This window comes from Ranitomeya imitator, chromosome 7 (assembly GCF_032444005.1).
Source record: "Ranitomeya imitator isolate aRanImi1 chromosome 7, aRanImi1.pri, whole genome shotgun sequence".
NCBI classification, from domain to species: domain Eukaryota; kingdom Metazoa; phylum Chordata; class Amphibia; order Anura; family Dendrobatidae; genus Ranitomeya; species Ranitomeya imitator.
The window spans coordinates 37,630,977-37,656,020 of record NC_091288.1 but is presented as its reverse complement, the minus strand read 5'-3'; the positions used below and the strand labels follow the sequence as shown (position 1 = coordinate 37,656,020).

The 25,044-nt window shown below is 42.3% G+C and overlaps 1 protein-coding gene across 1 annotated transcript in view; it reads left to right on the top strand.

The window, feature by feature from the left end:
- Nucleotides 1-25,044, top strand: part of LOC138644543 (polypeptide N-acetylgalactosaminyltransferase 3-like) — a 68,163-nt gene that overhangs the window by 32,434 nt on the left and 10,685 nt on the right. The window contains exons 2-9 of the mRNA XM_069733070.1: nucleotides 3,930-4,517; nucleotides 6,089-6,261; nucleotides 7,880-8,029; nucleotides 9,247-9,481; nucleotides 12,825-12,942; nucleotides 13,079-13,279; nucleotides 16,497-16,628; nucleotides 20,331-20,435. Coding sequence (XP_069589171.1) covers nucleotides 4,018-4,517; nucleotides 6,089-6,261; nucleotides 7,880-8,029; nucleotides 9,247-9,481; nucleotides 12,825-12,942; nucleotides 13,079-13,279; nucleotides 16,497-16,628; nucleotides 20,331-20,435 — 1,614 coding nt within the window. The 5' untranslated portion in view covers nucleotides 3,930-4,017. The remainder of the gene's footprint in view (nucleotides 1-3,929; nucleotides 4,518-6,088; nucleotides 6,262-7,879; nucleotides 8,030-9,246; nucleotides 9,482-12,824; nucleotides 12,943-13,078; nucleotides 13,280-16,496; nucleotides 16,629-20,330; nucleotides 20,436-25,044) is intronic.

The following is a 25,044-nucleotide window of genomic DNA, read 5'->3' as shown; positions in this document are numbered from 1 at the left end:
TGAAGTTAGAGAAAGAAGATGATAGGCAGATTGGGAGAGGGGATCATTAATGGGGATGTTAAAGTCTCCCATGATGAAGGCGGGAATGTCACAGGATAGGAAGTGAAGTGAGTAAGCCAGGTGGCAAAGTGGTCTAGAAACTGGCGGGAGGAGCCTGGAGGACGATAAACAACCGCCACTCGCAAGGAGAAGGGCTTAAAGAGTCTGACGGTGTGGACTTCCAAGGAAGGAAATGTAAGTGAAGGAACCGGGGGATGACCTGGAAAGCACATTGTGATGAAAGGAGCAAACCAACACCTCCACCCTGTCTGTTCTCAGCTCTGGCGGTATGTGAAAATTTTAGCCCACCAAACGAGAGAGTGGCAGCGGCGGTGGTGTCTGAATGCTGGATCCAGGTTTCTGTAATAGCCAGAAGGTTAAGGGAATTACAGAAGAAGAAATCATGAATGTAAGTTAGTTTGTTACACACAGACCGTGCATTCCAGAGAGCACAGTGGAAAGTGATAGGAGAAGGCATGCACTGAATGTTAATAAGATTAGCAGGATTTCTATATGCAGGTGGAGGAGAGAAATGTATGCTGGTGGAGGGAGGCCCAGGGTTGGGGGAGATGTCGCCTGCAACTAGTAAAAGGATAAAAAACAGAAAAAGCCGGTGGTGGGATGATTTGTATGAGCGTTTTGAGTGCTGCATGGAGGTATTAAATGGTTTGAAGTGGGTAAGAAATGTCAGTAGAGCCCCAGAGTTATACATGGGAGAGGGGAGAAGGGAGGGGTGAATATGGAGAGAGTGCACAGAATGTGTTAAAGGGCGGGCAATTTGTGAGAAAGCAGAAGTAAAAACAAATAAGAAGCAGATTGATATGATCAATGCATAATGTAGTATGACTGACCAAGAAGCATGATTGTTTGAAAAACTTATGCACCTTTCCTGTCTCCTGCCCTGTCCAACTGCCATTGTCTAACTGCCAAGCACTTGATACTCTATGACATGGACCCATAGAGCTGGTGAGTGCCATCCAAATCTCAGAGGCAAATCATGAATTCTTCATTTTTTTTTTCTTTCTCCTTCCCTTAAACTACTTGGTCTGAGGAAAAAAAATGGGATATATGCACAGCCCCCTAGAATAGCATGAGCACAAGTGCCATCTGTCAGGACCACAGATGGCATTTTTTTTATTTTTATGGTCTGTGCATGAACCCTTAAAAGTGACCCTTCACCCTGGGACTGTAAAGGAACTAAATTTGTCATGTCTAGTCTCGATTCCTTTTGACCACTTCGTGGCTCCCTCTGCCTCCTTTGCTGATCGCATCGGTGGGCTGTTTCTCTTCTGGTAAAATGACCGCCGCAGTCGTATGGGGTGCTCAGTGGTACATCTGAAACGGGAAAGTTAGAAGAAGTTTGGTAGTCACTTTTCCGTCCATTGGTGGATGGTCGCTTTAACTCATTTTAAGGGGAAATGTGTTTTAGTATGTCCATTCAAATGAAAGCCTATCCATGTGGTAGTACATGAAAGAGTGAGGTCTCTTGGCTCACATACCTCTGCATATTGACTGCTTTTCCTCATAAAGGATTCCCTGTCTCCGAGATGAGACAACTCCTTTAATTTTATTTTTGCCATACCGAATAAATTTTCCCTCATGATCCCTACTTTATGCATGACGTCTCCAGTTCGAGAAGTTCCTAAGATATCTACTTTTGTGTCAATGTAAATAACTGCTTGTATTTTAGCTGTACCAATATTTTAGCTTTCTCTATAGAATTGTTTCTCTTCTTATATTCACTTGTATTCATTTATGTAAATCAAGAATACAATAGAGTATAAGAAACATTGTAATCAATGTAGTCAGAGAATTATGTTTCTTTCTCCACTTATTAGCCACTTCTCCACTCACCTCTAATTCTGGAACTCACCATTAACACTTATAAACTGCTAAAATCTGTATTGGTTAATACAAGACGGACTACCAGCTCACTGAGGGATCAGATCACAGCTGATAAATTAACTCTGTGAAGAGGAAAGGTAGAGACGCAGTCATGCTACTGATTGCTAATTAATGTTTTAGCTTTTTCCAGAGCTGGATTCACAGCACTAATGCTCAGTGTTCTTGTATAATGTCATCCATGCGACTGCTGCTTCTGAACATGTAATAGATAAATAGAGGAGGACAGGAGTCACTAATACAGGTGCTTCTCACAAAATTAGAATATCATCAAAAAGTTTAATTTATTTCAATTCTTCAATGCAAAAAGTGAACTCATATATAGAGTTATTACAGAGTGATCTATTTCAACTGTTTTTCTGTTAATGGTGATGATTATGGCTTAAAGCCAATGAAAAACCAAAAGTCATTATCTCAGTGAATTAGAATAATTAACAAAAAACACCTGCAAAAGCTTCTTAAGCATTTAAAAAGGTCCCATAGTCTGTTTTAGTAGGCTCCACAATCATGGGGAAGACTGCTGACTTGACAGAAGTCCAGAAGGCAGTCATTGACACACTCCACAAGGAGGGTAAGCCACAAAAGGTCACTGCTAATGAAGCTGGCTGTTCAGAGTGCTGTATCCAAGCATATTAATGGGAAGTTGAGTGGAAGGAAAAAGTGTGGTAGAAAAAGGTGAAAAAGCAACCGGGATAACAGCAGCCGTGAAAGGATTCTTGAGAAAAGGCCATTCAAAAATTGGGAAGATTTATAAGGAGTGGACTGCTGCTGGAGTCATTGCCTCAAGAGCCACCACACCTAGACGTATCCAGGACATGGGCTACAAGTGTCGCATTCCTTGTGTCAAGCCACTAATAACCAATAGACAATGCCAGAAGCGTCTTACCTGTGCCAATGAGAAAAAGAACTGGACTGTTCCTCCGTGGTCCAAGGTGTTGTTTTCAGATGAAAGTAAATTTTGCATTTCATTTGGAAATCAAGGTCCCAGAGTGTGGAGGAAGAATGGAGAGGCCACAATCCAAGCTGCTGGAGGCCTAGTGTGAAGTTTCCACAATCAGTGATGGTTTGGGGAGCCATGTCATCTGCTGGTGGAGGTCCACTGTGTTTAATCAAGACCCAAATCACCGCAGCAGTCTACTAGGAAATTTTAGAGCCCTTCATGGTTCCCTCTGGTGACAAGCTTTTTGGAGATGGAAATTTCATTATCCAGCAGGGCTTGGCACCTGTCCACACTGCCAAAAGCACCAATACCTGGTTTACAAACAACAGTATCACTGTGCTTTATTGGCAGCAAATCGCTTGACCATAACCCCATAGGGAATCTATAGGGTATTGTCAAGAGGAAGATGAGAGACATCAGACCCAACAATGCTGACAAGCTGAAGGCTGCTATCAAAGCAACCTGGGCTTCCATAACCCCTCAGCAATGCCACAGGCTGATCGCCTCCATGCCACGCCGCATTGATGCAGTAATTGAAGCAAAAGGAGCCGCGACCAAGTATTGAGTGCATTTACTGGACATACATTTCAGTAGGCCAACATTTCTGATTTTAAAATAATTTTTCAAGCTGGTGTTATAAAGTATTCTAATTTTGTGAGATAGTGAATTTTGGGTTTTCATTGACTGTAAGCCATAATCATCAACATTAACAGAAATAAACACGTGAAATAGATCACTCTGTTTGTAATGACTCTATATAATATATGAGTTTCACTTTTTGTGTTGAACAACTGAAATATATTAACTTTTTTATGATATTCTAATTTTGTGAGAAGCACCTGTATATGTGTACAATATGTATGGGAGACCTCATGACTTCTAGTCTCTACCTACTAGCTCAGAGAGAATTGAAAATTAGAGATGGCGCTTGCAGAGGGGAAAACTGATGAAAAATGCAGCATACATGTCATAATGGACAGAAAGTGTAATTTATTATGTACACACAGGACAGACTGTATGTTTAACAAATCTATATATTATTTTTCAGGTCTGGAACAGTGACTGTTGTGCATCCGTGATGTTCGTTTCTCAGTAGACCTTTTTTTTTTTCCAGCCCGAAAAGCCAAAAATCAAAAATGACAAACTTTAAAAGACTGGTGTTGGGTAAGCGCTTCTTGCACTGGAAACTTGGTGCAGCGACTCTTATTTTTATGGGATTTGTGTTTTTAATACAAAAGGAGGTAGTGGACCGAGAGATGGACGATTTGACCGGACATGGAGGGTCTCATGGCAGGAAGAAAAAAATGTTGGACATGGTGATGGATGCTGTAAATAATTTGAAAGACTCTGTGCCAAAAATGCAGATTAACGCACCTGAAAAACCGCAGGACCCTGATGGCAAAAAGCATTGTCTACCAGGTTATTACACCGCAGCCGAGTTGAAGCCTTTCCTTGTGCGGCCACCTCTGGACCCTCATGCACCCGGAGCATCTGGAAAAGCATTTAAAGTAGATAATCTCGGACCCGAGGAACAGAAAGAAAAGGAAGAAGGAGACAAGAAACATTGTTTCAACGCATTTGCTAGTGATAGGATCTCGCTCCACCGAGACTTGGGACCGGACACGAGGCCTCCTGAGTATGTATCCCTTATTGTAATTCTATATTTATTTTGCCTATTACAATTTTTCAAAAATGTTTGCATGTGACCTGGATGATGATCAGTGCAGAAAACAAAATTTTAATTGCGGAAGTGATGTTTTATAATTAACCCTATCCTAGTCATCTGGATCGGAGCTATGATGACTCTGGGGCAGGGACGCGGTTAGGCAAGGTGTGCTTGGTTTGGCGGAATCCTTATGCCAAATCTCCTTTGCTCCATTCTGCATCATGCAGCTAGTATACTCATTGCCATTTTTGGGGTTCATCAGATCTGTGTTTGGGGAAAGTGTATATTTGACAACAAGCATAGTGCCGCAGCCCACATTCCAGACACTTTTTAGCAATTTTGCACACATGGTGGTTCAACAGCCCTAACTTTATTTCTTTGGCAGCCGAAATAATGTTTTACACTTTTTTTTTTTTTACAAGAATATTTTTTTGTTTTAATTGAAGTAAACTGTACAAAAATTAAAAATCCTGGTTTTTGCAGTCCTTTAAAAGAAACCTGATCGCTGATTAATGTTGTCCAAAACATGACAAAAATAATCATAGACCAGCTCCATTATTACATCTTTGTACGTTTTTTGCGTTTCAGAGAAAATTGAATCTTAAAGCCGGCCGGATACAGTGTGACTAGGGTGACTTGTCCATGGCAGGTCCCCGATGGCTTCTGCCCCCTCTGCTCCTAGACTGACCGCTCTCTCTGTGTGTGCAAAGGGAGAGACCTGTCACTCATGGGGAGCGGTGTGCATAATCTGCGAGGCCTTCCTTGGACTAGTCTTTCCAAACTCATCACCGGCTTTTCAAAGTATATTTTCTTATAACTCTGCATTTCAGAGTAAATATACATGGCAACAAAAGCGGAGCCGATCTCTAACCGTGACCGGCATAAATCAATCAGCTGACAAATTCCCTGGAAGTTTGCATATTGCCGCTAAAATTTAATTAATAAAACGAGTTCTCGGTTTTGGTTCTATAATTTTGATTCATTTTGATAGTCGAGTGAAAATAACGCCTATGACATCCCTTTTGATTGGGGAGGGGTTTGAATTATTCTTTGTGTTAAATTTTGTACGGTAATTGCTTTTACTGCAATGAGCATCCATTGGAGGCCCGATTACGGTTGACATTCATGGCATACCCAGATCACCTGGCGATTACGGTATGTATTCGTTAGATCCAGTAGAGGAGTGTTTCTTAACCCCAGTCCTCAAGACCCCCCAACAGATCATGTTTTCGGGATTTCCTTAGTTTTGCCTAGGTGATGGAATTAATTGTTGAGCAGGCGATGACTTTATCACTTGTGCAATACTGTGGAAATCCTGAAAGCTTGCCCTGTTGGTGGATCTTGAGGACTGGAGTTGAGAAACACGGCAGTAGAGGCAGCACCATTGCCAGGATCTAAAGAGAAGACGGCGCTGCAGAATTCGGACCTTTGCCACTTTCGGAATTCTTCTAGGCAATAATTAAGGAATTAAATTCCATTTATTTTTTTTTGTCAATGACTGTTTAAATTATTGGAATTGTTCACATTTTACCTTCTTAAAGGTGCATTGAGCAAAAGTTCAAGCGTTGTCCTCCGCTGCCCACGACCAGTATAATAATCGTGTTCCACAATGAAGCCTGGTCCACGCTGCTCCGCACGGTGCACAGCGTTATGTACACATCCCCTGCCATTCTCCTAAAGGAGATCATCATGGTGGACGATGCCAGTACAGATGGTAAGCTGGGAGGGTTGGATAAAATTGCAATTTATTTTTTTTTTTATACTTGTGATTTAATAATGTTTCTTAGAGATCTGTCTTTATATTGATAGTTGTGTAATAAAACTTTCATTCAGTCTAGTGACTTTTAAACTTGAGGCACCGCCTTGAATGAATGTCCTGCTTCAAACCATCTGAAAAAAAAATCATGGTCCTGTCTTTAAAATCAAAATGGTTTCCATGTATAAATATACAGTCTACTAAACCCATGCGTTTAATATCCCATAGTGTCTAATAATGGTATTAAAACCGATCAATCAAAGTCCATAGATCCCAAAAATCTTCCAAGAGAAGACACACCTCTAATGGAATCCGGTTCACCGCTAGGTCAGGATGATATACCGTATTTATGGCACAGCAAAGACCGACCGATGCCGCACCGATGACCCGCCCAACTGCTTGTGTTTTGGCACTTTTACCCATGGGACTTTTTTGGGGGGGAAACTTCTTTTAACTCAACAATTTGGTAGTATGCATTATAATCCTGAGTTTACTCTTGTGGTGGCTCCAGGCAACTTAAGAGGAATATTTTACATAAATCATGAAATTAATCAGTTTTACACATAAAAAATGACTTGTTGGTTACAGGTGGAGACTCAATAAATGTGCAACAACAGAAAGGAGGGTTAATTGAAATTAAATCATTGAGAATTATACAGTGATGGTTGATTTATATTTTTTCAGTTTTCGCTATGAATATAAGCAATAAAGGTGTCAGTCGTAGCTGGAGGGTCCACAGTTTTCTCCAGCTCGCCAATTATGTATTTTAATACATCCTCTAATAGGAAAACTGCAGTAAAATACTCATCGAATCCACAAGTGTTATTCACAAAGCGCCTCCATTTCTAGCCAGAATACACATCCCTGTCATCCACATTGTGCTCCCAATTGCCTCCCAGAATTTAGCCCAGTTGCCATCTGAAATCCACCCCAGTGTTATCCCCATCCACATTTTGCTTCTTCCCCCATTTCATTCTAGAATAGGAGCCCCTGTTATCCATTGTGTTTCCCCCATTGTTAACCAGAATGCACTTGTCATCCACATTGTGCTCCCTATTGCTCAGCACAATGCACCCCAATGTCGTCCACATTTTACTCCTTCCCTAATTGCTAACCAACATGCCCCCTCCGAGTGTCCTCCACATTGTGCTCCCCTATTGCCCACATGAATGCCCCCCATATTATCCACATTGTGCTCCTCCATTGCTCACCAGAATGCCCCCCATATTATCCACATTGTGCTCCCCTACTGCTCACCAGAATGCCCCCCATATTATCCACATTGTGCTCCCCTACTGCTCACCAGAATGCCCCCCATATTATCCACATTGTGCTCCCCTACTGCTCACCAGAATGCCCCCCAATATCATCCACATTGTGCTCCCCTACTGCTCACCAGAATGCCCCCCAATATCATCCACATTGTGCTTCCTCTGCCATTGATATCTAGAATGTACCCCATGTCCCGGTTGCTCCCCCATTTTTCGCCAGGTGCCTCCCTGTTTGCTAGCTGCTCAGTGTTGAAGACACAAGTGTACAACAGAATAACCTATTTTTTTTTTTGTTTTGATGTCAGAATATTTAAAGGATAAGTTGGATGAGTACGTAAAGCCGTTCCAGATTGTGAAGGTGGTGAGACAGAAGGAAAGGAAAGGACTCATCTCTGCGCGTCTTCTCGGCGCCTCGGTAGCCACAGGAGACACTCTCACATTTCTGGATGCACATTGTAAGTAACACTCCTAACTGGTTATCATATATGAGACACACGAGCGAATCTTTTGACATTTGAATTTACCAAATTTAAAAGAAAAAAAAATCATAGTGAATCAATTTACAGCAGCTGCAAATACTCCAAATGCCCTGAAAAGTCATGTGTAACACTCTGAGGTCTCCTAGGACTGTAACCAGCCCCTCTCAAGTCCCTTAATGCAAACACAGCCTTATTAAAGTCAAACTGATCGCCACATATTTATCTGTGGGTAAACTGATACTAACCATTCCTAAGTTCTGTGCTTTCACACACAGTCTGTATAGTTTTATCAGTATTTTGGGTCTTTGTTTTGTTTTTTTCATTTACAAAGTTTGGTATTGGCGTAATCCTAAATCATAATGACCAAGAGAATCGCCTTGTCTCATTGTTTTAGCGCTCAATGTGCTTATGGGAAACAGAACCCAAAAACAATAATGGATTTGCAATTTTTTTTTTTTTTTTACCATTTTGTCCAACTTAATAAATTTATATGGTAAAGTGAGTGGTGACATTCAAAACTACAGATTGTCCCATAAAACACAAGCTGCCAGATATGTCAGTGTGAAAATAAAATTTAATGACTCTTGGAAGAAGGGCAGGTAAAATAAAAGTGCAAAAATGAAAAATGGCCCAAGAGTGAAGGGGTTAATAGAAACACAGTATACTGTGAGCACCCCCTAGTGGTGGCGGATGGCATGTTTTGATTTTTTATTTTTCTTTTTGTATAGTGAGTTTGGGTCTGGGACTTGTGTATAAAGAAATAACAGAATTTTATGGTGAAAGGTGAACATTCCCTTTACTGCTTTTAAGAATTGATACCCCTGCTGTCTGTGTCAATGTGGTGAGCAGGACGCTCGCCGCCTCTGCTGTACTCTATGCCCCCTCTTACCTTATAATGGTAAGTTAGGAGATTTTGCTCCCTCTGTAGCTACTTTTTATAGCCGCAAGTTACGAGAGTTTTGTCCTTTTTGATCATCAGAAATTCTTTGTTTCTCCTACAACCACGTCAGGAGTTTATTGTAGAGAACGTGTAATCGCCATCATAACTGCACAAAGGGAAACCCAAGAAGATAATTATAGGTGTAAAGTAAGCAGCACAAGGGACTCGTAATAGTACAGGTTCCCCAACACCCCAAGTGAAGAGCCGCGCTCTGTATTCCATGTATGGTGCTAATTCTGCCGTATGTTCTCAGGTGAGTGTTACTACGGGTGGCTGGAGACGCTGTTGGCAAGAGTCGCTGAGAATTACACCGCCGTTGTCAGCCCAGATATTGTCGCCATCAATCTTGACACTTTTGAGTTTGCCAGCCCATCACCATACGGAAACAACCGCAACCGAGGCAACTTTGATTGGGCCTTAGGATTTGGATGGGAGACAGTGCCGAGTTTGGAGAACAAGAAAAGGAAAGATGAGACGTACCCAATAAAGTAAGACGATAGATCCGTTTATACAGTGGTTGATTGTCATAGAAAATATTAAGATCTCTGAAGACACTAGTGAGGGCGACATTCACCCCCCTCCCTCCTCCTCTTTCTTTTGCAGTAGAACAAAATCTTGCAATCTATGCTGCCTTAAATGGAACCCGTCACCCCCAAAATGGAAGATGAGCTAAGCCCCCCAGCATCAGGGGCTTATCTACAGCATTCTGTAATGCTGTAGATAACCCCCGATGTATCCTGAAAGATGAGAAAAACAGGTTAGATTATACTCACCCATGGGCGGTCCCGCTGTGGTCTGGTCCGATGGGCGTCGCGGTCCGGGGCATCCCATCTTCTTACGATGACGTCCTCTTCTTGTATTCACGCTTCGGGGCAGCTGTACTTTGTCTGCCCTGTTGAGGGCAGAGCAAAGTACTACAGTGCGCAGGCGCCGGGAAAGGTCAGAGGCCCAGCGCCTGCGCACTGCAGTACTTTGCGCTGCCCTCAACAGGGCACACAAAGTATACCTGCACTGGAGCCGCAGCGTGAATACAAGAAGAGGACGGGACGTCATCGTAAGAAGATAGGAGGTCCCAGACCGGACCGCGACGCCCATCGGATCGGACCGCCCCTGGTGAGTATAATCGAACCTCTTTTTCTCATCTTTCAGGATACATCGGGGGCTTATCTACAGCATTACAGAATACTGTAGATAAGCCCCTGATGCTGGTGGGCTTAGCTCATCTTTAATTTTGGGGGTGACAGGTTCACTTTAAAATACAATGGTACAATGGGCATAAAGAATAAGGAAGTTAGGTATAGATGGGAAGTGACAATCTGAATTAACATGCATGCAGCTCCTTTTTTTTAAATAAAGGACCCCTGTAGTGCCTACCAGGGTGTCTATTGTGTGTAGACATAGTTTTATAGATTGGACAGGTAAATGAGACAGGAAAAGTCTTTTCAGAGGGTTGGATAACAAAGGTACATGTGTTTACATATAGATAGAGAAGTGGAAGAAGCTTATGTTACCTCAGGGGAAATGCTATATGGTATATACCCTAGCCAGTCTGGCCACGGGGTCCACATAGAAATATTGGTGTGTGTATAGGTCCAATAGGGATGGGACATACTTTTTTTGTCTTCAGGGCTAATCGGCGAAGAAGAGGGGTGTCCAACAAATAGCTGTCTAATGTGAATGGGGGCATTGAGAAAGATGTTATTATGATTAATGCAATGTCCTTATGCCTGAATAGTAAGTGCACCCCAGGTACCCTATGGCTAGCAGATAAATAAATACACCTACATGTCATTGCAATCTTATAGATCTAATTCTTACTTTGAAAATGTTAATATTTTCGTCCTATTTGAATGCTCAATATTAAGCAGGAGGTATGGAAACCCTTTAACCTCCTATCTATTTGTGACCTGTTTATTTTTCTGTGATTATCCCTGAAGGTTGCTGAATATTATTTGCTTCCTTTGTATATCTATTACTATTATAACTTCATTTCTTTTATTAACTATTGCAGCTTATTTTCTTTATTTATTTAGTTAGTTTAGTTTGATTGATGTATGTAACCTCCGGCTGTATGTTGCGTGTATTTGTGCGACACCTTGTGCTGTTACTGGTCTGTTTATGCAGTGCGGTGTACACCAGTGAGTGAGAACGCTGCACAATAGAACCATCATTTCGTCTAGAATTGGAGACCATCAATTTTTTGTTTTAAATTATATGTTGTTTTTTTTTTTCTCTTCTCAACAATTCTACCGTAGTGTTTTTTTTTTTTTATTATTGAGCAAACAAAATATGGTGTCTAATGATGAGAATTTATTCTAAAAAAAATAAATAAATAAAAAAAATAAAATTGGAGTGCAGTTACGTTCTGATGTAAACTCCATCCGCTAGTTGCATTTTTTTCTTTGCCAATATGTAATGGGTTCACTGCTTGATGCCGCTCACCACAAAAGTATTAGGCCACAAGGTGTATTGTCCACGGATGAGTGATATATAATTTTGCAAAACAGCATAAAGTTCTCACGGTGTATGCCATATTCTAGTACAGAGTATGTTATAGGTAATAAATAGTGATGAGCGGGTGGTCTTCGAGTTTTTATGACTGCTCGGAGATTTAGTTTTTGTTGACTCAGCTGCATGATTTACAGCTGCTAGCCAGGCTGAGTACATGTGGGGGGTGCCTAGCTGCTAGGGAATCCCCACATGCAATCAAGCTGTCTAACAGTTGCAAATCATGTAGCTGCGGCAAGGAAAACTTAATCTTCGAGCAGTCATAAATACTCGGAGACCACCCAAGCGTGCTCTGGAAAACCCAAGCAACGAGTATATTCACTCATCACTAGTAATAAACCTACAGTGGAGTTCTGCAACCCCTCCTGTGGGTGCCACAGTCTGCTGGGAGTTGGTAGTTATAGTTTGGTTTTCCTACTGATCTCTAAGGCTAGGTTCCCATTGCGTTAATGGGAACGCGCTAACGGACAGCGTTGCACGGCGAAATTAACACCGTGCAACGCGTCCGTTAGCGCGCCCATTCACGGCAATGGGAACGCGCAGCACTAGCGCGTGCCATGTTCGGCACGCGCTAGCGACGCGCCGGTGTTTCCTGGCGCGCCCTTGGTCCGTTCCCCGCTCTCGCAGATCGGGGATCTGCGAGAACGGGGACGTTACCGCGACGCCGGAACGCAGCCCCGTTAAAAACATTGCGTTAGCGCAATCCGCTAGCGCTAAACGGATTGCACTAACGCAATGTGACCCTAGCCTAATTCTGTTTATTTGCGAATGCTTTTTTCTTGACCCTCTTAATCCTGACCTCGTTTGCCCTCTAAACCCTTTCGACTTTGTCCTACACTTGTCTGACGTAACTTCGGACTGGCCTCCTGATATCTGACTACTGCTTTTTTCCTGCTTCTGTCCCTGTTCTGTCCCTTTAGTTACTGACCCCACTAGTTTGATTTCTCTTGGCTCATTGTCGCTCCTCCGGCCAGCAACCACTCCGTGGCCCCAACTCAGGGGGCCCTGTTTAATGTCTGGGTAAGGCTGAGGTATCTCTGACACCTGCTAAGTTAAATAGCTAGCTCCTAGTCTGTCCAAGGTTGCGCTGATGGCATCAGACACGCTTTGCATTGGCTTTTTACACATTGGGTGTCACCATTAATAGACACATCTACATTGTATTGCATCATCCTCTGCTGGAAGGCAGTAACGCAAAATGTGCTTTTCAGTAAAGGAGAAAAAAATTAACCTATTTAGAACCTTTGTAGTTTGATAAATGACGCATTTAGGGCATAGAAGTAGAAATTTACCTGTCAACTATAAATGTCTACTTTCATATAGGACACCAACCTTTGCTGGCGGTCTCTTCTCAATATCCAAGGATTATTTTCAACACATCGGAAGTTATGATGAAGAAATGGAGATATGGGGCGGTGAAAATATAGAAATGTCTTTTAGAGTAAGTAGATGCATATATCTGACATTTTGATATCTGTAGAGTTCTTATATTTATGTACTTTGCTGCAGACCTTGTTCGTTGATCATCAGGCCATCTTATGTCGTTGTCCACCAATATTTCCTTTTATTATGCCCAGGTATGGCAGTGTGGAGGGCAGCTGGAAATTCTACCGTGTTCTGTTGTTGGCCATGTGTTCCGCAGCAAGAGTCCTCATACCTTTCCTAAAGGTACTCAGGTGATCATCCGGAACCAGGTCCGCCTTGCCGAAGTGTGGATGGATGACTATAAGGAAATATTTTATCGGAGAAATCGTGAAGCTGCAAATATTTTCCACCAGGTAGAAGAATCCAAATTCTCGTACTATATAAATTAAAAAAAAAAAAAAAGTTCCTCTAGCTTTTTTTCTAACAGAAATAATTGTATTGAAGTCTGGAAGCTTAACGTACAGATCGTAGAATGGGATACTATGACGTCCCAGGATTACATGCAGTTTTCAGTGCATTCTATATTTATATAGTCTCATTGGACACATCTAATAATTCGGCTTTCCTCTTCCTCTAATGTATTTTTGTATAGTCACCCTCCACGACAGCACCATACGATTACCCCTGCTGTCGTGGAGGGTTCCTAAAAATGGAATTACCGGTAAGTCTAATTCTATTTTCTCTATTCACCCTCCACGACAGCAGGGGTAATTCTATGGTGCTGTCGTGGAGGGTTCCTAGAAATGGAATTATCGGTAAATCTAATTCTATTTTCTCTATTCACCCTCCACGACAGCAGGGGTAATTCTATGGTGCTGTCGTGGAGGGTTCCTAAAGATGGAATTACCGGTAAGTCTAATTCTATTTTCTCTATTCACCCTCCACGACAGCAGGGGTAATTCTATGGTGCTGTCGTGGAGGGTTCCTAGAAATGGAATTATCGGTAAATCTAATTCTATTTTCTCTATTCACCCTCCACGACAGCAGGGGTAATTCTATGGTGCTGCCGTGGAGGGTTCCTAAAGATGGAATTACCGGTAAGTCTAATTCTATTTTCTCTATTCACCCTCCACGACAGCAGGGGTAATTCTATGGTGCTGTTGTGGAGGGTTCCCAGAATTGGAATTACCTTTAAGTCTTATTCTATTTTTGTGACTTCTGACAAAATTTTGGGTCAGTGGTTTGTCAATAAATGGCTTATACTTGTCGGTTCCTTTTCATTCAATTGACCTAAAAGTCTTACAGTGGTACCACTATGGATACCATCAACAAGCTTTTTAGCACTTGCTGATAGTCTGTATGGGACCATCATTTGTACTGGTGCATATGGGCCTTAAAAATGCAATGCATGTGAGTGGCTGCTTTAGTTTCAGTTGCTTTACTTATAGTTTGCAGTTGACCAACATAATTAGTAAGGGTTTTGCAAAGGACTGAATAAGCACTTCTCTTGGCCAAATGGCTGTTGGAGACAAGGGGGTTCGTGTAGAGTTGAGCACAGGGGCTTTTTATCTGTAGTAATTCAATAAGTTTTATTAACACTAGGTACAATATGAATTTTATATAATATTCTACCAAATAGATGTGTCAAGTTTGAGGACACGACCCATGCTTCACTAATGTCTCTTCACTGCCAAAGTGCTCCAGTCTTAATCAGTATCTCCACTGTGTACTTGAAAAATGACAAAACTGAAAAGATCTAGCAAGGGCCCAAATTTAATATAAATTATTGATTATCATTTGCATAGTTATGAATCTCTGTTATATACTCTATTATTTTATTGTGCTTCTTTATCTCCCAAACACAATGTTAATAGTGCTGTTTAACTTCCCATTTCATGGTCTTTTAGAAGCTGATCTGAGCTGCTGCTCCATGAATAATCTGTACTCAAAAACTATTTACAAACCCTTCCATTGTCTGAGCATGGGAGAGGGGAGCTGAGAAGCTCACACATGGAAGTGTTTGTAAATAGTGTTTGAGTATGGATCATTGTTAGAGCAGCTGTTCAAAGCCGCTTCTAAAAGAGCCTGACTTTGAGAATAAAAAAAGTTATTCTTTCAGGATCATCTAAATATACATTTAAAAGTGAATTCATATGCTGCCGTTCTCTTGTAGATTATTAATGTAGATTCTACATTGAAAATCAGCAGAAACTTACAGAATAATATAGAACCCCATTCACGTGTTGAAAAAAAGGGATCTGTTTGAAATGTAGTTTTTTCTTTTTTCCTTTTGCAGCATCTAAATTATTTTACAGATTTGTTGCAACATTTTTACAACAGGTTTCACACTCTGCATGACACAATCTGCATCAAAATCTGTAAAAATCTGCATTTAATCAGGATCAGTCACCAAGTAAAAAGTGGCCAGTTCTTGCTCTTTTAGTCCTGCTGCTCCCCAGAGAATTCTTTTTCATTTTGTCTTTCTTTAAAGCCACTATATAGTTCCAGAGAATGGACTTTTTATCTGATTTTATGGACTTTACCAAGGGGGTGTTACTCATAGAATTATCTGGGGCTGTGTCTTAAAGGGAACCTGTCACCCCGTTTTTTCAGTAGGAGATAAAAATACCGTTAAATAGGGCCTGAGCTGTGCGTTACAATAGGGTATTTTTTGTCCCCTGAATCCCTACCTATGCTGCCGAAATACCTTACAAAAGTGTCCTTTTTCGCCTATCAATCAGGCTGGTCAGGTCAGATGGGCGTGGTCACAGCGCTGTTTCTCCCCCACATCTTGCTTATGTTCCCGTTGGTGGCATAGTGCGTAGATTCGAATTCGGCTTCAGGAAAATGGCCGCCGCGATGTCCATCTGCGCACGCGCGGCATCCCGCGGCCATTTTCCTGAAGCCCCGGGAAGCAGGAGACTCCATCTGCGCACGCGCGGCCTCAGGAATATGGCCGCGCCCACCGAGAAACCGCTGAATAGCGGCGAGCGTGCTCTTTTTGTACAGCTGCGCAGTGCATTCAGCACTTGCGCATGCGAGAAGCACTACGCCACCAACGGGAACTTAAGCAAGATGTGGAGGAGAAACAGCGCTGTGACCACGCCCATCCGACCTGACCAGCCTGATTGACAGGCGAAAAAGGACACTTTGTAAGGTATTTCGGCAGCATAGGTAGGGAATCAGGGGACAAAAAATACCCTATTGTAAAGCACAGCTCAGGCCCTATTTAACGGTATTTTTATCTCCTACTGAAAAAACGGGGTGACAGGTTCCCTTTAAGGCTTCTCCTCATAATTGCCCTGTGAGAAACGCACTTTTGGTAAAAGACTATAAAAATTAGCACTAAATAAGCAGGCTCCTATCTCTGGAACCGAACAGCAGATTTTAAAGATGAAAACAAAAGTGCAATATTTAGCTTCACAGTGGGAATAAAATCAGAGCAAAAATTGTATACTCTTGGCTTTGTGACAGGTCCTTTTTAAAACGTGAAAATCTGCGCTCTGAGACCTCCGTAATGTAAAAAGTCCGTAGTGCCTACATATTTTGCTGTCATTTACTGAATAGGTTTCACACTAAGCTGTTCTGTTCTTTAACATTCTATACTATAAAAAAAACATTTTTTAATAGAAAGCCTATGGAGATATATCAAAAAGAAGCAGTTTACGAGAAAACCTTCAGTGCAAGAATTTTTCATGGTATCTGGAAAATATCTATCCTGAAATGTATGTGCCAGATCTGAATCCTCTCATCTATGGAGATGTAAGTTCAAAATCGCAATCATTGGCTTTTTTCTAAAACCTCCTTGGTCTACAGTATCTCTGTATATTAATAAATATATTACATAATATATACACAGACACACACACACACAGTACGTTGAAAAAGTATTCATTCCCCGTGTCCTTTTCCACAATTTTTCACGTTGAACCAACAAACTTTAAATGTCTTTTACTGGGATTTTATGCGATATACCAACACTAACCAGCAAGTATTTAAATATAAAGGAAATGATACATGGTTTTCTAAATATTTTAGAAAAATAATAAATTGAGAAATTGCGTCATGTAGTTGTATTCAGCCCCCCTGAGTCAATACTTTGTTGGATCACTTTTCATTGAAATTACTGCTGCAAGTATTTTGGGGTCTGTCTCTACCAGATTTGAAATTTTTGCCCATTCTTTTTTGCAAACGCTGTAGCTCAGTGAGGATGGAGGAAGGGGGTCTGTGAACGGCAATTTTCAAGTCTGCCACAGATTCTCAATGGGATGTAGGACTGGACTGTGACCGGGTCATTCACACACATGACTATGCCAGGATGTTTAGGGTCATTGTCCTGCTGAAAGGTGAACTCACGTCCCAGTCTCAATTCTTTTGCTGCCGCTAACAGGTTTTCCTCCATGATTGCACTGTATTTATCTCCATCCATCTTCCCATCAACTATGATCAGCTTCTCTGTTCCTGCTGAAGAAAAGCATCCTCACAGTGTGATGCCACCACCATCATTTTTGGCAGTAGGGATGGTGTTTTCAAGGCGATGTGCAGTATTAGTTTTTCGCCATAGTGTTTTGCCTAAAAAGTTATCCTTTGGTCTCCTCTGACCAGAGCACCTTCTTCCCCCTACATGCCCTTTTGCAAACTGCATATGAGATTTCTTATGGCTATCTTTTAAAAATGGCTTTCTTCTTGCCACTCTTCCATGAAGGCCAGATTTGTGGAGTGCACGACTAATAGCGGCCTTGTGGACAGATTCTCCCACCTGAACTGTGGATCTCTGCAGCTCATCCAGAGTGACCATAGGCCTCTTGGCTGTTTCTCTAATTAGTGCTCTCCTTGCTTGGATGTCAGTCTAAGTGCACGGTCATGTCTTGGTAGGTTTGCAGTTGTGCCATTCTCCGTCCATTTTTGGATTATGTAGAACAGTGCTCTGTGAAATATTCAGAGCTTGGTCTATATTTCTTTATAACCTAACCCTGCTTTACTCTTCTCCAGAACTTTATCCCTGGCTTGTCTGGTGTGTTCCTTGATTTTTCATGGTTCTGTTTGATCCCTTATGTTCTTAAACAAACCTCTGAGGCCTTCACAGAACAGCTGTAGTTATACTGAGAATAAATTACACACAGGTGGACTAAATTTGCTAATACGTGTGACTTCTGGAGGCAATTGACCACTCAGGGTTTCATTTAAGGGTATCCGACTACAGAGGGTTGGATACAAATTTCATTTCACAATTTGCAGATTTACATTTTTAAAATAATTAGAAAATCGTGCATCATTACCTTTACACTTCACAAATAATCGCTACTTTGTCTTTGTATATCACACAAAATCCAGATATAACACATTTCAGTTTGGGTGCAACATAAAAAGTATGGAAAGGTTCACTGGGTATACTTTTTCAAGGCACTGTATATGTGTTTAAATATGTTTATATAAAAAGTGCATGTTTTTTGTATAGGTATAACAAAAATATATACAGTGCGGAAAATAAGAATTTGATACACTGCCGATTTTGCAAGTTTTGTCACCTACAAAGAATGGAGAGGTCTGTAATTTGTATTGTAGGTACACTTCACCTGTGAGAGACCATCTAAAAATAAAAACCAGAAAGTCACATTGTAGGATTTTTACATAATTAAATAGCATTTTATTGCATGAAATAAGTATCTGATCCCCTACCAACCAGCAAGAATTCTGGCTCTCAAATTTGTTTTTCTTTAAGAAGCCCTCCTACTCTGCACTCATTACCTGTATTGAGTGCACCTGTTTGATCTCATTACCTGTATAAAAGACACCTGTTCACACACTCAATCACACTCCAACCTGTCCACCATGGCCAAGACCAAAGAGCTGTTTTTAGGACACCAGGGACAAATTTGTAGACCTGCACAAGGCCGGGATGGGCTACAGGACAATAGGCAAGCAGCTTGGTAAGAAGGCAACAAGTGTTGGCACAATTATTAGAAAATGGAAGAAACACAAGATGACTGTCAATCTTCCACGGTCTGGGGTTCCATGCAAGATCTCGCTTCGTGGGGTAATGATGATTCTGAGAAAGGTCAGGAATCAGCCCAAAACTACACAGGTGGACCTAGTCAATGACCTCAAGAGAGCTGGGACCAAAGTCTCTAACATTACCATTAGTAACACACTACGTCATCATGGATTAAAATCCTGCAGGGCACAGAAGGTCCCCCTGCTTACGCCAGCACATATCTAGGCCAATTTGAAGTACGCTAATGACCATCTGGATGATCCAAGGGAGGCATGGGAGAAGTTCATGTTGTCAGATGAGACCAAAATAGTTATTTTTGGTATCGACTCCTCTCGTCTTATTTGGAGAAAGAAGGATGAGTACAACCCCAAGAACACCGTCCCAACCGTGAAAGCATGGTGGGGGAAACATCATACTTTGGCAGTGCTTTTCTGCAAAGGGGACAGGACAACTGCATCGTATTGAAGGGAGGATGGATGGGGGTCATGTATCTCTAGATTTTGGCCAACAACCTCCTTGCCTGAGTAAGGACATTGAAGATGGGTCGGGGTTGGGTCTAGCATAAAAATGACCCAAAGCACACAGCCAGGTCAGCTAAGGACTGGCTCCATAAGAAGCATTTCAAGGTCCTGAAGTGGCCTAGCCAGTCTCCAAACCTGAACCCAATAGAAAATCTTTGGAGGGAGCTGACAATCAATGTTGCCCAGCGACAGCCCCAAAAGCTGAAAGATCTGGAGGAGATCTGTATGGAGGAGGGGGCCAAAATCTCTGCTGCAGTGTGTGCAAACTTGGTCAAGAACTACAGGAAACGTCTGACCTCCGTAATTGCAAAGAAAGGTTCCTGTGCCAAATATTAAGTTCTGTTTTTTTTTGTTTTGTTTGTGTATGTATATATGCACACATACACACAATTTGTACTGTATGTGTGTATACATAGTATATACATATGTCCTATTTTGTTGAAACCGCTCCAATGCATCTAATACATTTAAGAAAAATCAAGCAACTTTTCACGGTCTTAATTTCACAATACCCTAGAGTTTTGTGTATGCAGTTCCTATGCAGGCATCTCTGTCTCCATGGATACTTGGTTGCATACAAACCCCATGTGTAATCCGATCCTGCCGGTTCATGAGGTTCATATGGTAGAGAGTGACACATGGGTGCTTGGTCTGACTACACGTTTTCATCGTAGTCTGTAACCTTGGTAACAGTCTATTGCAGAAGCTGTGGAAACAATAATAGGAGATTGTTATAGTAGAAACAATAGTAGGAGAAATCTCTGCAGGGGCTACATTCTGCCATTTGCATAAAGAAAATCAGAATTTGCGATATCCTCATAGCTGCAGTTTGGAATAATTGGGTAACTGTACTTCTAGAATACCCTGTTAATCCAGTATAGTGGAGAGGGATGTAATCCGATAGATAAAGGCTCAATACTACATTGTCTAATTGTTTTCCCTATACAGATACAAAACGTTGGCAAAAAATGGTGTTTGGATGCTGGATCCGATAATAATCATGGGGGCAAACCTCCGATCCTGTATGACTGTCATAGACTCGGGGGTAACCAGGTAACATTTCTATATTCTCCTGTTCTTTTTCTTTCTTTTTTCTTTCTAGGTCCCAATGCAAATGCTTCTAGTTATTTATTATGAAGATCAGCCGTTCATCTGTGTAGTGAAAATTCATGGGTTTTTCAGAAGTTCAGCGTAGGAGGATCTTAACATTTATGGACAACTGAAATGGATTCTCTGCTTTACAATCCCTACTTGCTAGAAAGATCCAATAACCATGATCACAAAGTGCCCAGTGATCAATTTAATATGTGGGGACATCCGACTGTAAGGCTGTGTGCACACGTTGCTGTTTTTTCACTTTTTTTGCGTTTTTTCCCCGATAAAAACGCTATAAAACCGTAAAAAAAAAAACCGCATACAATAAGCATCCCATCATTTAGAATGAATTCTGCATGTTTTGTGCACATGATGCATTTTTTTCTGCGAAAAAAATGCATCGCGGTAAAAAAAAGCAGCATGTTCATTAATTTAGAGGGTTTTTTTGCGGATTTCCCACTACAAAATGCATTGGGAAATGTCCGGAAAAAAACACGTCAAAATCGTGGCAAAAACGCATGCGGTTTTCTTGCAGATTTCTTGCAGAAAATATCCGGTTTTTCTCAGGAATTTTCTGCGAGAAATCCTGAACGTGTGCACATAGCCTTAGTGTCCAGTCTCTCTGAAGTGCCGCCCCCACAGGGAGAAATAAGCACTACACCAGAGAGGTCCTCCAGAACGAGCCACCATGGGGTACTACTCATGAGCATCATTATATATATATATATATATATATACATATATATATATATATACACACAATACCTCGTCCTGCTTTATACTAGTCGTATCCTTATTTATAAAGATCAGTATATCTTTATAAATAAGGATACCGCTGGTATAAAGCTAGAAGACTTGCTCTGCCGTTCATTTTTATAACCCCAGAGTAGTCTGTAATAAGTCCTTCACATAACTGCCAAGGTGCCGCACTCCCGGCGTTCTGGACGAGCTGTAGGCTGCTCAGCATGGGCCTCGGAATGAAAATTATAAGGTATCACTTGTCACATTCCTAAACCTTCACGCAATCAGCTGGTCCTCTGCTAAGTACACATGAAACAGGGGAATGTGTCACTTACCACAACTCTGATATCCTAATAGTAGGTTAGTGAGTTTACCGTATTTTGATTCCAATGAAAAAGCCCAGAAAAAAAAATCACATTATATCTAATGGTGGTCAGTGGTCATAATAATTGAGATACTTGGCAAATTCCGCTCAGCTGCGCTCATCTTGAGTACAGAAATAGTGCAAACTAAACATCTATAGGGCATTTATAGACATTAATAATCCTTAATAACTCACACATGCATTGTACTGCATGCACGTTCACTTATTAGATATTAACCCCTTGCTAACGTGTGGCATATGGCAGATGTTGGGTGCTGGTTCATGGAAAATGCTAAGGAACTGGGGGCCACTCCATACAGATCATGTGCTGGCTGTGCTACACAGGTGACACCCACCCGCAACTACTAATGATTATTGTTGAAGGTTAAAGGGAGTCTGTACAAAATAACTGTTCAAACCCAGCACAAACTTTTTAAGCAAAAACTTCGTCTTTAAAGCCTTCCAACCGGACAATGCCAGCAAAATGGCCAAAACTTCTTTTAACTATTTGGCATTTTTAGAAACCCGAAGAGTTTTTTCAAGCAGTTTCCACATTGTGTGTACATACGCTAAATTGAGCTTGCATCAGTTGTTCCTTAATTCAACGTTGACAGACTCATCTAAAACAGGGGTGGGGAATCTCGGGCCCAAGGCCATTTGCAGCCTGTGGTGTCCATTGCATGCATATCCCCCAGCTCCTCCTGTGATGCGTGTATATGCCCCCAGCTCCTCCTGTGATGCGTGTATATGCCCCCAGCTCCTCCTGTGATGCGTGTATATGCCCCCAGCTCCTCCTGTGATGCGTGTATATGCCCCCAGCTCCTCCTGTGATGCGTGTATATGCCCCCAGCTCCTCCTGTGATGCGTGTATATGCCCCCAGCTCCTCCTGTGATGCGTGTATATGCCCCCAGCTCCTCCTGTGATGCGTGTATATGCCCCCAGCTCCTCCTGTGATGCGTGTATATGCCTCCAGCTCCTCCTGTGATGCGTGTATATGCCCCCAGCTCCTCCTGTGATGCGTGCATATGCCCCCAGCTCCTCCTGTGATGCGTGTATATGCCTCCAGCTCCTCCTGTGATGCGTGTATATGCCCCCAGCTCCTCCTGTGATGCGTGTATATGCCCCCAGCTCCTCCTGTGATGCGTGTATATGCCCCCAGCTCCTCCTGTGATGCGTGTATATGCCCCCAGCTCCTCCTGTGATGCGTGCCTATGCCCCCAGCTCCTCCTGTGATGCGTGTATATGCCCCCAGCTCCTCCTGTGATGCGTGTATATGCCCCCAGCTCCTCCTGTGATGCGTGTATATGCCCCCAGCTCCTCCTGTGATGCGTGTATATGCCCCCAGCTCCTCCTGTGATGCGTGTATATGCCTCCAGATCCTCCTGTGATGCGTGTATATGCCTCCAGCTCCTCCTGTGATGCGTGTATATGCCCCCAGCTCCTCCTGTGATGCGTGTATATGCCCCCAGCTCCTCCTGTGATGCGTGTATATGCCCCCAGCTCCTCCTGTGATGCGTGTATATGCCCCCAGCTCCTCCTGTGATGCGTGTATATGCCCCCAGCTCCTCCTGTAATGCGTGTATATGCCTCCAGCTCCTCCTGTGATTTGTATATATGCCCCCAACCCCTCCTGTGATGCGTGTATATGCCCCCAGCTCCTCCTGTGATGCGTGTATATGCCCCCAGCTCCTCCTGTGATTTGTATATATGCCCCCAACCCCTCCTGTGATGCTTATATGTACGCCGCCAACCCCGCCTGTGATGCTTGTATATACGCCCCCAGCTCCTTCTGTGATGCGTGTATATGCCCCCAGCTCCTTCTGTGATGCGTGTATATGCCCCCAGCTCCTCCTGTGATGCGTGTATATGCCCCCAGCTCCTCCTGTGATGCGTGTATATGCCCCCAGCTCCTCCTGTGATGCGTGTATATGCCCCCAGCTCCTCCTGTGATGCGTGTATATGCCCACAGCTCCTTCTGTGATGCGTGTATATGCCCCCAGCTCCCCCTGTGATGCGTGTATATGCCCACAGCTCCTCCTGTGATGCGTGTATATGCCCACAGCTCCTTCTGTGATGCATGTATATGCCCCCAGCTCCCCCTGTGATGCGTGTATATGCCCCCAGCTCCTCCTGTGATGCGTGTATATGCCCCCAGCCCCTCTTGTGATTCTTATATATGCCCCAGCCCCTCCTGTGATCTGTACATATATGCACCCAAATCCTCCTGTGATACATATATATATATACCCCCCAGCCTCTCCTGTGATACGTATATATGCCCCACCCCCTCCTGTGATGCGTATATATGCCCCACCCCCTCCTGTGATGCGTATATATGCCCCCAGCCCCCCTGTGTTCAGAATGTACTGCTGTAAGTTCTTTTTAATATTCATCACAAACAGTTGACTCCAGACCAACACAAGCCTGGAAAAGCAGCTGCGAGTAGTAACCTCATCACTACCACCTAGCATCACACCACACCAAAGTGAAGCAGCTCCAGCCATCACTTTAGGGGGGAGATAATCAATTGTTTGACCAAATATAGCACAATAAAGTTTAAAAAGAATTTTTTGCTGTCCGAGAATGATGGAATAAATATCCAAATAGCCCCTGGACGAAAAAAGTCCTGACCCCTGATCTAAAACAACACATACCGAAATCATAATGCAAGTTTAGCAATCGGCAAGCTCTAGCCTGCTCGCTGACCGTTTTCAGGCAGCAGCAAAATTTAACCAAGCTGTTAAAATAACGCAAGTAATGTAATGAGCCTTATATTGTTCTTAATTATATATACTAATGATGCGGCCCATTAGAATGAAATGTTTGTTGCTTTAGTTTAAAATTGATCATGCACTGTGCTCTGTATGTGTATGCTTTTGTGTCATAGCTATAAACTAGAGAATAAAATAATCCGTAAACTTATTAAATACAGTATGTATGTGTAGTCCTTAACTAATTCATAAGATTTCTGTCCAAGTATTCCCTACTAATGACAGTTGCCAAACTATACATGAATATGTACAGTACAGACCAAAAGTTTGGACACACCTTCTCATTTAAAGATTTTTCTGTATTTTCATGACTATGAAAATTGTGCATTCACACTGAAGGCATCAAAACTATGAATTAACACATGTGGAATTATATACTTAAAAAAAAAAAGTGTGAAACTGAAATTATGTCTTATATTCTAGGTTCTTCAAAGTAGCCACCTTTTGCTTTGATGACTGCTTTGCACACTCTTGGCATTCTCTTGATGAGCTTCAAGAGGTAGTCACCGGGAATGGTCTTCCAACAATCTTGAAGGAGTTCCCAGAGATGCTTAGCACTTGTTGGCCCTTTTGCCTTCACTTTGTGCGGTCCAGCTCACCCCAAACCATCTCGATTGGGTTCAGGTCTGGTGACTGTGGAGGCCAGGTCATCTGGCGTAGCACCCCATCACTCTCCTTCTTGGTCAAATA